General features: G+C 38.9%; 1 protein-coding gene across 1 annotated transcript in view; it reads left to right on the top strand.

Annotated features, from left to right (window-relative positions):
* LOC135703990 (scavenger receptor class B member 1) overlaps nt 1–14,810 on the top strand; it is a 70,383-nt gene extending 55,573 nt beyond the window's left edge. Inside the window, exon 9 of the mRNA XM_065225348.1 lies at nt 14,109–14,810. Coding sequence (XP_065081420.1) covers nt 14,109–14,402 — 294 coding nt within the window. The 3' untranslated portion in view covers nt 14,403–14,810. The remainder of the gene's footprint in view (nt 1–14,108) is intronic.
* The last annotated feature ends 1,225 nt before the right edge of the window (nt 14,811–16,035 follow it).

Raw genomic sequence — 16,035 nt, 5'->3', positions numbered from 1 at the left:
TCTTTAATTTCTATACTGGGATTCACATTAACAAAATCAAAATTCAGACATGTAACGAAAAATCCCAAACACGGACGCAACGATAGAGCGCAAATTGAACAAACGACTTATTGCGCATGCTCACATGAGCGAGCTCTATGCTCGGTTTATCGCTCACCATTCCACCAATGAAAGGAAGGGAGGAGAAAAGCAGCGATAATAAAAACGTTTCCGAAATCGTTTTCTTCGTCATTTTTTTTTTTTTTTTGAGCAACGGACAGATAAGCGTCAGACACGAAGTATGAGTGGAACAGCACGCATCGCACCAATGCGAAGACGACGGACGACGACAGAAGGAACCCACATCGACCGGAGGAAAGGCTTCCTGCCATAGGAAGCATGACTAGGCCGCCGTCATCCGGTCGGCATAGACTTGCACTGGTGTGGCCACCATTTTTCAGGGCCACCAATTCAAAAACGGAAAGAGTTTAGAACTAAATGATCAACATATTTGTTCCGTCCTACGTCAAGCTTCCATTCGTGCCCCTAGGCACAGACCCATCTACTTATTTAAAAAAATATCCTTCAAAATAATATTATAATTGTCTTGAAAAATTGCATTGGAATTCAATTCAGCATAATCTGATATACATTCTGGGAATTGCCTTACTTCTTAGAATTCCCATGCAATTTTCAAGAGGGTTCATTTAGAACTACGCAGAATACGCAGAGTTCGATTCCTTGGAACATTTTTCGCAATGGATCACAACTAGCAATGGGCGATATTGTGAAAAATATCGATACTTGAGTATCGATATATCGAATTGGAATGTATCGATATGCTCAAAATATCAGCGAAAAGTATCGATATTTTTCACTGTTGTATCGATACAGGATTTGGAGAAATTTCGTTTTTCTAAATAAAACGGCAGGGGATAAAAAGTAAAGAAATGTGTTTTATAATAGAAATTGGAATATATAAAAACATGGAATATATAAAAAACAGTCTTTCAGACGGTACAGATGTTACCATCCTTGATAGGTAGTCTATTCCGATCAAGTAGAGATGTGGATATTTGCTTTTAATGATACTCCAGGCTTCAAGAGGATCAGATGATCTAGGAATGACTTTCTGTTGTAAATAGTTGCGAAGCTCTCCAGATATTCCGCTAGATTGGTTGGGTTTCCTTGATGCCGTTTTTTCCACGACCTAGATTAAGAGAATGAGAAGTTTGTAATCTATTAAAACATAAATAAATGAACAAGTTTGCTACCAAACGGTCGTGAATGTCCCACAGGCTTTGTTTGCTGCCTTGAATCTGGCATGGTTGATCATCGTTTGTAATTTCTTCATTTGTCAATGTGTGCTCCTGCTCTACCCTCTCATCTGCTTTAAGTTTATCGGAAACAACTTTCATCACACTCGTTTGCTTTAGTGGGTCTAAGTAGAACGATTTGAACCGAGGGTCCAACCAACAATCAATACGAAACTAACGATTTTAAATTGGCTCACTACTTGACTAGCCTATTGGTCCCAAGCAAACGATTAACGTACGCCATTATAGTCAAAATTCTACTACTACACAATGTTTGTTTTGATTCGCTATGGAAGTTTGACAGATAAAATGACGGGTTAGTGGATTTTCCTATGTTCCGAGGGGTGAATTGATTAGCTTGGGACCGAAGATAGTACCAGAGCTGAGCCAAAAAGTTGAGCACGTTTCTTTGGGACCTAAATACTAGTCTTAGAGTTACCTCTATGGTCCAACAGCGTCATAATGGAGAGTCCGTCTGTTGATTCAGTTAGCCGAAATCGATATTGGAATTGATCCAGCAAAGCCGTTTTTAATTCATTAACGTTTCCAGTTTTTGGTTCCAATTGAATCCAAGACCTGCTATATTGAAAATATTAAAATTCGGCTTTGGTTCAAATTATAAAGCATAACGTACATTTTTCATGATGCTCATTAAGGGAATTACTTTTCCTGCCAACGAGCCCTTTTCGGCTTCGAGCTTCGTTATGACATGCATGATTGGTTGAAGGATATTGCGAACATTTGTATCCGAAGCTAAACCTGCTCCCTAAAGCATGGAGACGTTGTCATGCCTTAAAAGGACAACTCTGACATTGTCTGTCAGCAGAATGAAACTGTCTAGCATATGGTAATTATTGGTCCACCTGGTCAGTTCATTCTTTTTCAATTTTGAAGCTCACCCTTTGTTTTCCGGCCTTTTCTGTAGCGCTCTCAGCTCATCTGCAGCATTTGTTGATCATTTAAAGTAGGTCACGATGCTATGAATTTTTGGCAATAATCCTGTAAACTTTTTAGACTTTTCAATAGCCACTGTAGCCGTTCTACTGAGAGAATGATCAGTACAAACAGAGTGTCGGTCATTTCCCAGTAGATCACGCCGGTCATTTCCTCATACCTCATTTTCTCGATTTCTTTTGATTTAAAATGTTTATTTATTTTTGAATATTTATCAAAAAATCATATCAGTATGGGATATTTGTTCAAAATATTCGAAGTCATAATTTTCAATCAATCGAAACAAATAAATACCTAAGTCAATTTTCCATTTTGTGCATGTAGCTTTGAACTAATTTACGAAGTGATCTTTAGTATGAGAACCCTCTAAGGGGTGTGTGTGACTAGAGCTATGGATTTCATAGTTTTCTGGTCGTCGTCGAGGAAATACAAGATCATGCCCAAATAACTCTTATTGTTTCCGGTGTCTGTCCACACATCTGCTTTCATACTGTATTTGTCACAGCCTTTGATTTTCAATTTCATTATTTCGCTCTATTTCGCATGACTATGACAATGACAGTAAGATATTTAAAATTAAGTAAATTCAGTTCAAATTTGCATCTTGAGAATCGATTAAAAGAATATTCAGATGTATCGATATAATATCGAAATAAAAGTATCGATACACAGAAATATCGGGCTTTGTAGTATCGATACAAAATATCGAAATATCGGCTCAAAAGTATCGATATTATCGATATCGTTACCGTATCGCCCATTGCTAATCACAACATTCGAGTAGTTCAAAATGAAATTTTCTACTACTATATTATTTTTTTCTTCTATAACCTCCAGAAAAAAAGGTCTTATTCATGCTAAGCTTGAAAAATCAGAAGTTTATTGCGTTATTTTCGTAAAATTGCTGGTAAGAGGTCGTCCCAAAACTGGTCGACCATATGCTTAATTATCTTTGAACTCTCATATACAGATTTAGATTCTCCCCAAAATTAAATTAAAATTTTCTTAAACAATTTTTATGAATTTTCATCAGAATTTAAATTATATTGGAGGTTATGTGGCTTTTTAAGTTCTCATCTTTTTTTTTCATCTGACGTTTCGGTCACATGTATTGTACAATGTTGGAATTTTGTTTTCGATTTTACTAACTAACTAAATTCCGTTCTAGTGTAAAGAGTCCACAGCATAGGCACAACTATCTCGATGTTCGGTATCGTATGCTACAAAACCTGGGGCCTGGTTGGCGGTCATGTTTTTATTACTATCATCTGCTCTTGTCTTTCTGCTTACAACACGATTTTCCGTCTTTTTCCACCATGTATACGTCAGGTGGGCCGTATTTAGATAAGGCCCGTGATCTTGCCTACTGTCAATCGTATAGGATTGATATGTCGTTGCCAGTCTCCTGACAAAAACAAGATCTCATGTTAGCCGGACGTCATACTCTCGAGGAGTACATTCGAGACACTTCTACTCACTTGACCACTCCAGTTTTGCGGTAGTGGCGGGAAATTCAACATGAACCGGCTAGCAGGACTTGGGTACAGTTTCTCGTTTTTGCGCCACTTTAACTATGGCGGTACCGATTCGTTTTGTGACTATTGTGCTCTTTGCTGTGTTCGTCTACTACACCTATTGTTTTCACTGTGTGAAGAACGCCAGCATACGTGCTACTCAAATTGTCTGTATCTGTGCACTTGTTGACAGTGTGTGGTGTGTTTATAATGTGACATGTTTCGAATATTGGTAGATTTTGTTTTTTAAGACTAGAATCCAGTATCTGTGTGCGATCGAATGTGAAGACGTGTTGGTTGGAGTGATCCAATAGTGCTGCTCGTTCTCGTAGTGTTGCTATCTCGTAATCTTCAGCTGTCTTCCCTTGTTCCCACATGGTTTGTAGTCTGTTGGAACAGGAGCGATGGCCGGCGATCCGGGCTTTCAGTGTGTTTGACGTCATTCCTACGTAGCACGATGCGCAACCCGCGCATGGGATCCTGTAGATGACGTTCGATCTGTTGTTTTGGTCCAACTTGTGCTTCGCCGTCAGCAGTTGGTTGCCGACCGTCTTCTTATTCTTGGCACTGCTTTTCCGTATTTGGCCGGTCAGCTGTCCGACTTGTATCATTGATCGATACTGCGTGTTGTCGTCGCTCGTGACGTCATCGGTTTGTGTTTCGATGCGATGAAAACTTAAAACCCCGTTTTTGAGCATCAAAAGACTGAAAGCCACATATCCTCCAACATAGTTCGTAACATTCGATCCCGCCAAGAAATTTTAAATTATAGTCAGAAATATTTTATATTCTCCTCAAAAATTTCATTAAAATATTCTTAAATATTCTGCAAACTGTCAGAGCCAATAAAATTTGTCCAAGTCCATGTTCCATGAGCATTTTAACCAAAATCTAAATTTTATGAATCTAAGATGTTTACATTTTAGAATGTCTGACTTCTTAAATAATTCTCTCAGTTGCAGAATTAATGAACAAAAATACTTGTTAATTGTTGTTTAAATTTATTGAAAAAAGTCGAAAAATTTTAGGCTATTTTTTTCTAGTCTCATAATTTTAAGAATTCCTTGAAGTCTCAAGATCCTATAGATGTGATCAGTTATTATTTAAAGATCTAGAATTCTTGCACTACTGCTTAGATCAATTTTTTACTAATCGAAATTCAGTTCATTATCCTTCAGCATAAATATATTTGGATGTTTGTATGATTTTTTTTTTACCTTATTTGTACAGGCTTAATCGAATAAACTTTACAGAGCCAAGTTATCATTTGCGTTATACATTATTAATATTTTAAATCTAAAATTAATAGATTTGAACTGATTACTGGCGATCTTCTCGAGGTTAGTCGATGGCAATTGTATGGATGGGGAGAGGGTGAAAGAAATTTGGAATATGATTTATGATCCAAAATTTCGCTATTTTTAAAACATACACACTTAGATTATTTTACCGAAATCTGTGAAATTTTACCGAAATCTCAACAGCTGAACGTTCGGTAAACATTTCGGTGATATTTCACAGTTTTCCTGTTATTATTCAACGAATATTTGTGAAGAATCACAGAAAATCTGTAAAAAATCACCGAACTGTTAACCGAACGTTCAGCTGTTGAGATTTCGGTAAAATTTCACAGATTTCGGTAAAATATTCTTAGCGTGTGTACTTAATCCTATCAACGTTATAATTATTTCTGTAATTATACCATTATTACAGTAACAAATATATATATAAAATAAAAATAAAAACACACACACAAACACATACTAAATACAAACTAAATACAGGGTTAATCAAACTTACAATCTAAGGTTGATATTCTTCAAGAAAACATATATGAATTGCATAAACTCCAGATCGTGTCTAGCCAAAATATCCCGAACTGGAACATTAGGTAGTCTACCTCGAGCCCGAAGGGAATCGTAAAGCTCAGATCTGACTCCACGATGCTCAGCACATGGCCAAATAATGTGATCTGTGTCCTGATAACCTTGTCCACATCCACAGAGCTTGCTGTCCCCTAGCCCAACACGGAACAAGTGACAACAATGAAGTCTCGATCCATTTATTTTACCAGCTGGCGAGTGACTGTTGACGGTAAATGAAGAAAAATTCATTGTAGGCGATTTGTCAATCGTAAATATCGCCTTCCATAGCACCCTCCTTTGCAATCGACTCCGCTTTCTCATTGCCCGGAATCGAGCAATGAGATGGTATACTTTGTCCTGTCTAATCTCCTCCTTGACATTACTACCACAAACGAAGTGACAGACGGAGCGGCTCGAAAACTTTGGTGACTAACCTGCTATTGCAATTTTTCAGTGTACCACATGGCAACACCACTACTACTGGATTGTACCACATGGCAACACTACTATTGGATTGAACTAGCATTTTCACCAAATGTACGAGAATATTTTGGTTGTATCTCTTTCACTCTACTCAAAACTGAAATGCATAAAAAAAATGACAAAATGATACGCACTCTTTGCACACTGTCAAAGAATCATTGTACACAAAATCAGCTTTGTTCAAATCAAAACAAAAAAACTAACCCATCTGGTGGATGATGGCACAAGCTTCCTAGAAAATTCTATTACAGTGAACCACATTATTTAAATGGATTTCTTCGCCAGTAAGTCGTCTGTCACTTCGTTTGTGTTACTACTGTCTACCGCTCGAATCTGCTTGCCACCTTGATCTGACAATTTCAACACTGTTTGCCACGAGCTGGGCACGCTTGCGACGCAGCCACATGACCTACACGACCACAGTTGTAGCAACAATCAATACAAAACTAATGATTTTAAATTGGCTCACTACTTGACTAGCCTATTGGTCCCAAGCAAATCGATTGACGTACCCCATTCTAGTATAAATTCCAGTACTACACTATGTTTGTTTGGATTCGCTATGAAAGTTTGACAGATAAAATGAGGGGTTCGTGGATTTTCATATGTTTCGAGGGGTGCATCGATTAGCTTGGGACCGAAGATAGTAGCAGAGCTGAGCCAAAAAGTTGAGCTCGTTTCTTCGGGACCTTCTGATCTTAGAGTTACCTCTATGGTTGGAGCACGCATTATCCCGCATTGGCTTGAATTTCACCGACGAATCTTTAGACCTCGTAAATCGTTTTTTTTTTGTCTGACCCACTCGACAAATCTTCTGAGGGGTTCGTTCATATTCATTTCTACGATTTGTTGATCCACGCCTTCCAACGAGATTCCGAGAGCTTCAATATCGGCGAAAAGTAGATCCTTAAGAAAAATTCTTCTTCTTCCTTTGTTCGAATTGCATCCCTACACCACCGCATCGTTCGAAACTACATTCAGAAATTTGCTGCTTCAACCGAATGATGAAATCGGCAAATCTCTCGCTGGATTTTTGTCTCAGCTGTCGTAGCTTGCGGCGCTACGACGTCGTTTGGTGACGAGGCTAAAAAACTCGTCGAGCTTATCGACTGCTACATCGTACCATTTCGGAACGAGCGAGACTATCGGGTCACGATCCTTCAAGTTCTTGAAAACGGTTTGTAACGCTGATCCGCCTAGATGCAGTATCTTAGCCCTCTTTTGCTGGTCCGTAATACCATACGCTGCGAAGTAGCATTCCAGCGATTCTTTCCAGGATTTCCATTCTTTGGCCAACTTGCTCGTTTCAATCTGGTTGCACCTCAAAGGTGGTACCGGACGTGATTCTGTCATCTAAAATGGAAACAAACACAAAATTTATCTTAGCGTCTCTGCACAATGTCTACGCACCGATTTTTTCTTTTTTTTCAAAACTCTGCTCCTCTCAAAACACTACTATCTCAAGCCAGGCTTGCAATTGCTCATTACAGCTAAAATACTATTTTTCGGAATTATGAAACTATGAGATACTATAATGATAATTCTTATTTGTAAGAAGCAAGAATGGGGTTTAAAGCTTGTGTATGACATAGACAATTTGTCAATTTTGTTTTTAGAAGGTCACAACTAGCGATTTTATGATCGCTGATTGCTCGCTCATCGCGTTGCTCATCGCGTTGCTCATCGCGTTGCTCATCGCGTTGCTCATCGCGTTGCTCATCGCGTTGCTCATCGCGTTGCTCATCGCGTTGCTCATCGCGTTGCTCATCGCGTTGCTCATCGCTACAGCTAATCGCCATTGTGACCCTCTAAAAGCTAAATTGGCAGATTTTATGTATCATACAAACACTTTACCTTCTCTTCTTCCATGTTGTAAATAAGAACTGTCATTAAAATATTTCATAGCTTCATCAATCCGAAAAATAGCATTTTAGCTGTAATGAGCATTTGCAAGCTTGCCTCAAGCTCTGTTTCCTTTGTAAATCTCTTCCGATTTCATTCATGCATGGAAAATTCCCATAATTTTTGCATTCTGATCTCTTGATTTTCGCCACTCCAAAGTTAACCTCTTCAATTTTTAACCTCCACGTGGAAAACCCTGACTGGTTTTGAATTTCATTAATTTTTCTATTGTTCCGGAAATTTTAATCATATTCATAATGACCTCGCATTTTTTCCGAAGCATCGCAAAATTCATGAAATATATCCTACAACGTTCTTGAAGATTTCTGAACATTTTAAAAGATCTCGGGATTTTCTTGAACATAATCTGATCGTTGCTAAAGTTCGTTCTGATCATTGCTGATCTCACATTTTCCTGATGCTCATGTATCATCTCTCATGTTTCTGAAATTTAAATGAAGGACTTGGTACTTTGATGAAGTTTCGGAAATTCCCTGAGTTTCTTGGAACTACTTAAAAATTCTTCAATTTCCTTGACATTAGTTGAACTGTTCTTAGTTTATCTGATCAGTCCTTCTGCCCTCGACGCATTCCTGACGTGGTCTCAATTCTATTGAAGTTCTTGGTATTACCCTAAACTAAATAGAACTGTTAAACAATTCTCAAAGTTTTTCTGAAGTTTATGAAGTTGACCGGAATTTATCGGACCTTACCCATACAAATATTCGAACAGTAGTTCAGAATTTTCTCACTACGTGGCGCTAGTATACGCCTAAAATTCGCGCATGTGATATGTCTCGAGATCCTGACCAGATAGAAAGTTACTGTCTTTCACAAAGTTTTTAAGGAGGTCAAAGCCTATTGCTTGGTGCTCAATAGTTCAGAATTTGCTCACTACGCGACGCTAGTATACACGTGAAGTTCTCATATAAAATGTCTCGAGTTCCCAACCAATTAGAAAGGTACTGTCTTCGGCATAGTTGTTCAGAAGGTCAAGGTTTTTTTTCGCAGGTGGACAATAGTTCAGAGTTTTATCACTTGCGGGGCTACTATACATGTAAAATTCTCGCATATAAAATATCTCTAGATCCTGACCCGATAGAAAGTAAATGTGTTCAGCAAAGTTTTTAAGGAAGTCAAGATCTTTTTGTTGGATGACAATAGTTCAGAATTTTTTCATTATGCGGCGCTAGTATATACGTGCCTTTCTCGCATATTGAAAAGCTCGAAATCTTGATCAGCTAGAAAGTTGCTGCCTTCGGCAAAGTTTTTCAGGAGGTCAAGGTCTTTTGGCTGGTGAACAGTAGTTCAGAATTTTCTCACTGCGCTGCGCTAGTATACACGTGCAATCATCATCTATGCCACACCTTTGGTAAACAAAATTTGAAAATTATATTGAGCAATTTGCCTCTTCGTATTTCCATTCAAAATCTTTAAAATGTTCTAAAAAGAACGACAATTTGACGTTTTTAAGACGTGTCCTTAAACTTATGATCGGGAGTGCACGGTTTTATAAATGTCTCCATGCAACTGAGCAAAAGTGCTTCACTCTCTGAGTTAGTCTCGTTGTCTGTGCATACGTTCTAGACCCTCGATAAGACATTTTGAAATTAGCCTCAAATGAAAGGGAGACTCTAAACATTCGTTCGGTGGAAGTTTCAGGGATATTAATCTTTTAAGATAATGTTTTCCATCTGAGATACGTGTTACCACTAATTTATCAGAGGTATACAAGTGGAACGACTCACCTCAATTTATGTATCCACAAATCTGCATGAAAATCTTCATCTGTAAAAGAAATCCAGAATATAGTTGTCTTATATCACTTAGGCTGATGTTTGTTGTATTTTTATATTATGATATTTGATATGCGAGAATTGTTCGCCAAGTTTTGAGAAATTTCTGAACTACTGTTCATCAGCCAAAAGATCTTCATCTCCTTAACAGCTTTGCCAAATACAGTAAATGTCTAGCTGTTCAGGATCTTGAGATATTATGTATGCGAAGATTTCACGTATATCCTAGCGCCGCGTAGTGAGAAAATTCTGTACTGTCGACCAACGAAAAAGTATTGATCTCCTGGACAACTTTGCCGATGGCAGTTTAGCAGGTCTCGAAATATATCTAATGCGAGAATTGCACGTGATTACAAGCGAAATGATGTGAAAAAAAGAATGTCTGTCCACCAGCAAAAAGGCCTTGGCTCCCTAAACAACTTTGTCAAAGACTGTAACATTCTATTTGGTCAGGATCTCGTGATATTTTATACGTAAAAATTTCACGTGCGCAGGTAAAAATTCTGAATTTTAATAGTGATGGAAACATTCATTCACGTAAACTTGTATTTCATTTCACGCATCCGAGCAGCTTGTAAACAATGTTGTTTTCAACAATGGGCTTTTGTATACAATATTTGCTACATTGCATGATATGTCTTAGAACTTTATATGATATATAATGTAAACTCCATTTATGTGCATCATACTGAACAGAAACTTACACTACTTTTTCGAACTGTGTGTATACTAGCGCCGCTTCTCAATTATTGTACACCAAGCAATAGACTTAGACCTCCTGAAAAACTTTGTCGAAGACAGAAACTTTCTATCTGGTCAGGATCTTGAAACAAACCACATGCGAGAATTTCACGTGTACTCTAGCGCTACGTAGTGAGAAAATTTTGAACTACTGTCCACTAGCGAAATCTATCTGATCAGAATCTCGAGATATTTTACATGCGAGAATTTTGCGTGTATACTAACGCCACGTAGTGTGAAAATTCTAAACTATTGGTGCACAATAGTTCAGAATTTTCACACTACGTGGCATAGGCATTGACCTCATGAACAACTTTTTCGAAGACATTAATTTTCTATCTGTTCAGAATCTCGAGCTATAGCATACGCGAGAATTGTACATGTTTACTAGCGCCACGTGGTGAGAAAATTCTGGGCTACTGTTCACCAGACAAAAAATCTTGACCTCCTGAACAAGTTTGCCGAAAACAGTAACTTTCTATCTGCTCAGGATCTCGAGGTATTGTATATACGAGAATTGCATGTGTATACTAGCACCGAGTAGTGAGAAAATTATGAACAACTGTCCACCAATGAAAAGATTTTGACTTCCTAAACAACTTTGCCAAAGACATTTGTTCTCTATCTGGTCAGGATCTATTGATGTATCACATGCGAGAACTTTTTTTTTTTTATACAGGGGGGAATCTGCTCCCAGACTCCTGAGAAGATAACTCAGGGTGTGGGGATGGGAGAAATAGCTCTCCCGACCCACTAAAGCTTACCCTGTGCTCTAGGCCCTAGCCCTCCCCGGAACCACCCGAAAGCATTACGTCATGGGAGGGGGCCGGTTGCGCTATGGCGCATCACTTGGTGTTGTGTCCGACGTGACACTCGCTACTGCACAGTGAGCAGCTGTGCAGGGCCTTCCTCTTGTTGTTCGCTGTTCGTTGTTCGCCCGAGTTCTAGAGCAGACGTGATAGCCAGCCAACTGTCCAACAGGGCAGCTTAGGACAGATGTGACCGCTTACCAGCTGCGTGTGCTAAGCACTCTAAGAACCCGGCGTCACTCCTGCCTTTGCACAACGAGGGTTTGTGCAGGGCTTCTCAACCTTCTGGGACGAGCTGGATGGGGTTCCAGCGTCCCTACTCTGCAGTAGTTCGTTTAGCCGCAATATCTCTCCCTTGGGTTCGATAATTAACGTTTCCAGGGCACACCACGAGGAGACGAACTACTTCATGCCCCTACATGCGAGAACTTAACATGTATATGAGCACTACCTATTGAGAAGATTCTAAACTACTGTTCACCAGTAAAAAGGATATGATCTCCTGAACAGCTTTACCTTAGACAGTAACTTTAACAGTATGTTCTAGCGTCGCGTAGTGAGAAAATTCTGAACTACTGTCCACCAGCCAAAAATACTTGACCCTCTGAACAAGATTGCCGAAGACAGCAACTTTCTATCTGGTCAGGATCTCGAGCTATTGTATATGCGAAAATTGCACGTATATACTAGCGCCACGTAGTGAGAATTTTCTGAACTACTCCACCAACAAAAAGATCTTGACTTCCTGAAAAACTTTGCCGAATACAGTAACTTTCTATCTGGTCAGGATCTCGAGATTTTCCATGTTGTAACCAATTACGTCAAATCCCACGTAGTACGGACACCGTTCACGCGGATTCCATTCACATTTTCTCTATTATTCGCATTTTTTGGGGGTTAATTGTGATAATAGTTTAGCTTGTTTAGTTAAAAACAAGTTTTTTAGGGAATACCCGTTGGTTTCATATCGGTTGGTAGCTTGGCTGCAAAATGGCAATGGAAAACTACTGTACAAAGTACAACGCGCGAGTACTCGTGTTACAAAAGTTGGCGCGAGTAACGGAGGGTAAATATCTAAGTGGTGTATCTGTCAAAAGTTAAACAATTATAACGGAATTTAAAGGAAATAAACCAACCCACTCCAAGCTCTTCATAAAGGAATTCCGTTAAGAGGTTCGACAAATTTAAAGGATTATTCTTTGAGGTACTTGGAAGTTCTTTAAAATGTCAATTTTCCACAAGTTATCTCAACATCTCTGAACTTATTTTGACTTCTTTAAAGTTCTCTGGATATCCCTGAATTTCTCAAATCGTCTTAAAAGTTCCTGCAGTTTCCTGAAGTTTTTGGAGCCACTTTGAAAATCCTGAAGTTTGCCTGAAGTTCACCAAAATTTCCAGAAGTTTTTGGTACTTACCTTTTGTTCCCACAGTTTTCCTATAAAACTTTCTGAAATTCTCAGTACTTTTTTCATTCCTCAGACGCTCCGGAAGATCTCTATTGTTTCCTGAAGTTTACGGAACTTTCCTTATGTTCTCCTGATGATGTTCCTGGAATTGTTCAGAAATTAGTGGAACTGCCCAGAAGATTTTTAAACTTCCCTTTAAACATGGATCTTCTGTGTAGCTTTCTTAATGTTTTTAAGTTAATTCCCTGAAGTTTTTTTACTATCCTTAAATGTTCGGAACTTTTTGATGGTTTCCTTTATTTTACTGAAATAAATGGAACTGCTATAAAGTTCTCGAAACGAACCTAAAGTTATAGGAACGTCCCTCAAGTTCTCACAGTTTCCCTGATATTCATGGAACTGCCCTAACATTTTCAGAACTCACCCGAAGTTCACGTAACTTACTCATAGGACTTTTTACTTTCAAATTTTCCTGAATATAAAGGAACTGCTCTGAAGCTCCTGATCTCCGCTGAAGTAAATTCCCCACATTTCTATCAGTCAGAACTTCCTAAAGGTTTCAAATTTTTTTGATAAATTCACAAGCTAAAATATGTAATCTAGTAATCCAGATGAGCATCCGAAAAAGCCTTTATGCCTTTTGGTGCCAAACTTTTATAAGATGAGCATACGAAGATCGATATCTCGATCATTTTACGAATTGACCCATTTTATGGATGTTCCGGATCTCCCAGAGGACAGTTTCTTGACCACCAGTGCGCGCATGTTGGTCCCAGATTCAAATTCATTCATGTAGCATCACAATAAGTGATTAAAAAATCGCTGGGCTATTCGGATCTTCCGGAGGGCCGTTTCTTGAGTAGTTGGATCTTAACCTTCAATCTTCAGCTTGCGTGGTTATGTAAAAAAAAAACAATCACGAAACTCTGTGATCAATTTCAGTTCGAAGTTCGACGATAAGTTTAGCAACTATCGGTGCGAAAGCCGAAACGTAAATTCACAATCGTGATAGCAACGACCGGTGCGTAAACAAGTTGCTAACTAAAATAGCAATGGCTAAAGTTGTCAAACTAGCAGCCCGAATAGCAACGCAAGTTGAGGGATATTGATGAGAAGAAGAAGAGAAGATATTGTCTGGGTGTTGGGTCACGAGTTTATTTATTTTTTTCTTAGAGAATCGTAGTAGGTTTGTGAAAATATAATTTCAAATCATAATCAATTAAACAGGCCGTATTAATTCACCTTTTCAATGATCAACTTCATATTTTTCGTAGGCTAACCGTCTCTGCAGTCTCACCTAATCACTTTCTCTTATATCTTCTCTCCCTCTCGCAAATCACCAGGAGGTGGAAAAGCTCACTCCGGACATTGTGATGCTGCTACGCCTGCTGTTCGACGTTGCACCGTACCTGCAGAGCGGGTGTGTGTACTTGCTCTCGCTACTGGGAGTTTCGCTACTCGCCACTACGGCGCTGATGTTGTTGTATTCGCGTCATGCAACACTCGAGTACGACCCGCGCAAATCGATCCGATACTCGACGGTCAGCATGATACCGTTTCCACTGCGGAAGGAGCTGGAGAAGTACGGCGATGCCGAAATCCGACGGGAAGCGTTGCTAATCGAAAATGAACCTTGAGTTATTATAAGCGTTTGCCTTGATGATTTTGCCCGGTTCAGAACGGGTGGGATCGGTTTAAATTATTCTTAAAGAATAAATTATACATTGTGATATTTGCATCTAAGCTTAGGAGAAGGTTTGATAATAATCTATTTAATCGCAATTAAGGTAGCATGATGAGTGTGACTATACAAGGAAAAATGGGCACCTTGAACTGATTTTTTATCGGCAGAACGCTGTGATGTAACATTTATGTAAGAAGCTGACATTATTAAATCTCTATAAAAAATACCTAACAACAGGTTTCTAAGGAGCATGGTCTAGTAACAATGGGGAAGCGAAGAAAGCTAGGTTAAATTAAGTTCATACCCAATGTATGTAAACTCATGACGGCTTATAATTAAATCATACCTGACTAAATCAATATGTGTCATTACTTACTTCAACACTGTCCATCTTTTAAACCTCCGCACGTACCAATGTCCAATTACAGTTCAACCTGTTGCCTCAAATCCCATCACCGCAGAGCAGTACTTAATCAATAGTAAATTATGATCGAACAAAATGAGAAAAAAGTGATGCTGGGAGGGAATTTCAACAATTCCCATCGAGCGGCTTACGGCACGTGTGAATTCTATCTATGTTTAGGTGTGAAAATTAGCTATATTTCCTTTGGCTTGCAGCTTCATATGTTTTAACGACCGGCTCGACGGGTTTGAGTGGCTCAATGGGAAATTGTTTTGGGTGTTGTTTAATTGGTTCACTTTGTGCACGATTGCATCGGGCCGTGGAGAGAGGAGAGGTTAATTTAATTTGTTTAAAATAATCGCTTAAGCGTGGGATTATTTACGAACCTGAAGCGGAAATGATGGGTTATGGAGGAAATGCAAATGGGAGTTATTGTTAGGGAAATGAGTAATTGGTTTAATATGGTCTGATATGGAATGCCGCTTAACTGTTAAATTTTATTGGGCTCTAATTGATAGAGACGTTTTTAGCTACAAACAATTTTTATTTTTTTATTTTTATCAGATAATATTAGTTAAACGTTCCTCAACCTATTTCGGTCTGATATTCAAACAAAAATTCAAAAATCGCCGGGTGCATACTTTTTAAATATTCATATCTAAATATATACAGAGCATATAGATAAAACTGTTTTGTTTTGTAGAAAAATATTAGAAAGTATTACTAAGGAGTCAAACGGACCCTCATGCTAAGCCCTCGATCTCTGGTCCAAACCACGGGTACCATGAGGGTGGGCTCACAAGGTCTCTTACTTGAGGCTTCTCGCCCTCAGGGTTGGGCTCAAAGAAGAATGCTCAACATTTTCGTTTAACTCTATTGATTACGTGAAACTAACAGGATTTTGGTGAGTGTGTGAGTGTTTTGCCGGGCGGCGATAACTGCTGCATATAGACTAGGTGGGCTGCATCAGCGAATCGTGTCCGTTGAATCCAGTGTTCGGGGATGCCCATCCAAGATAGCCAGGAATCAGGCTATCCACTGAACGCTGAACACTTCTGACAAAGCCGGAACCTGGTTTCGAGTGCGGGCATCAAACACAGTTAAAAAAAAGTAGTGTAAATTTACGTTACAATGATGCACATAAATGGAGCGTCATATATCCTACAAGTTTACATTATAGATC

The sequence above is a fragment of the Ochlerotatus camptorhynchus genome, unplaced genomic scaffold, assembly GCF_037179485.1.
Source record: "Ochlerotatus camptorhynchus isolate MF236.1 unplaced genomic scaffold, CSIRO-AGI_Acam_v1.1 ptg000228l, whole genome shotgun sequence".
Taxonomy (NCBI): Eukaryota; Metazoa; Arthropoda; class Insecta; order Diptera; family Culicidae; genus Ochlerotatus; species Ochlerotatus camptorhynchus.
The sequence above is the reverse complement of the archived record's forward strand: the minus strand, read 5'-3'. Positions and strand labels throughout refer to the sequence as shown.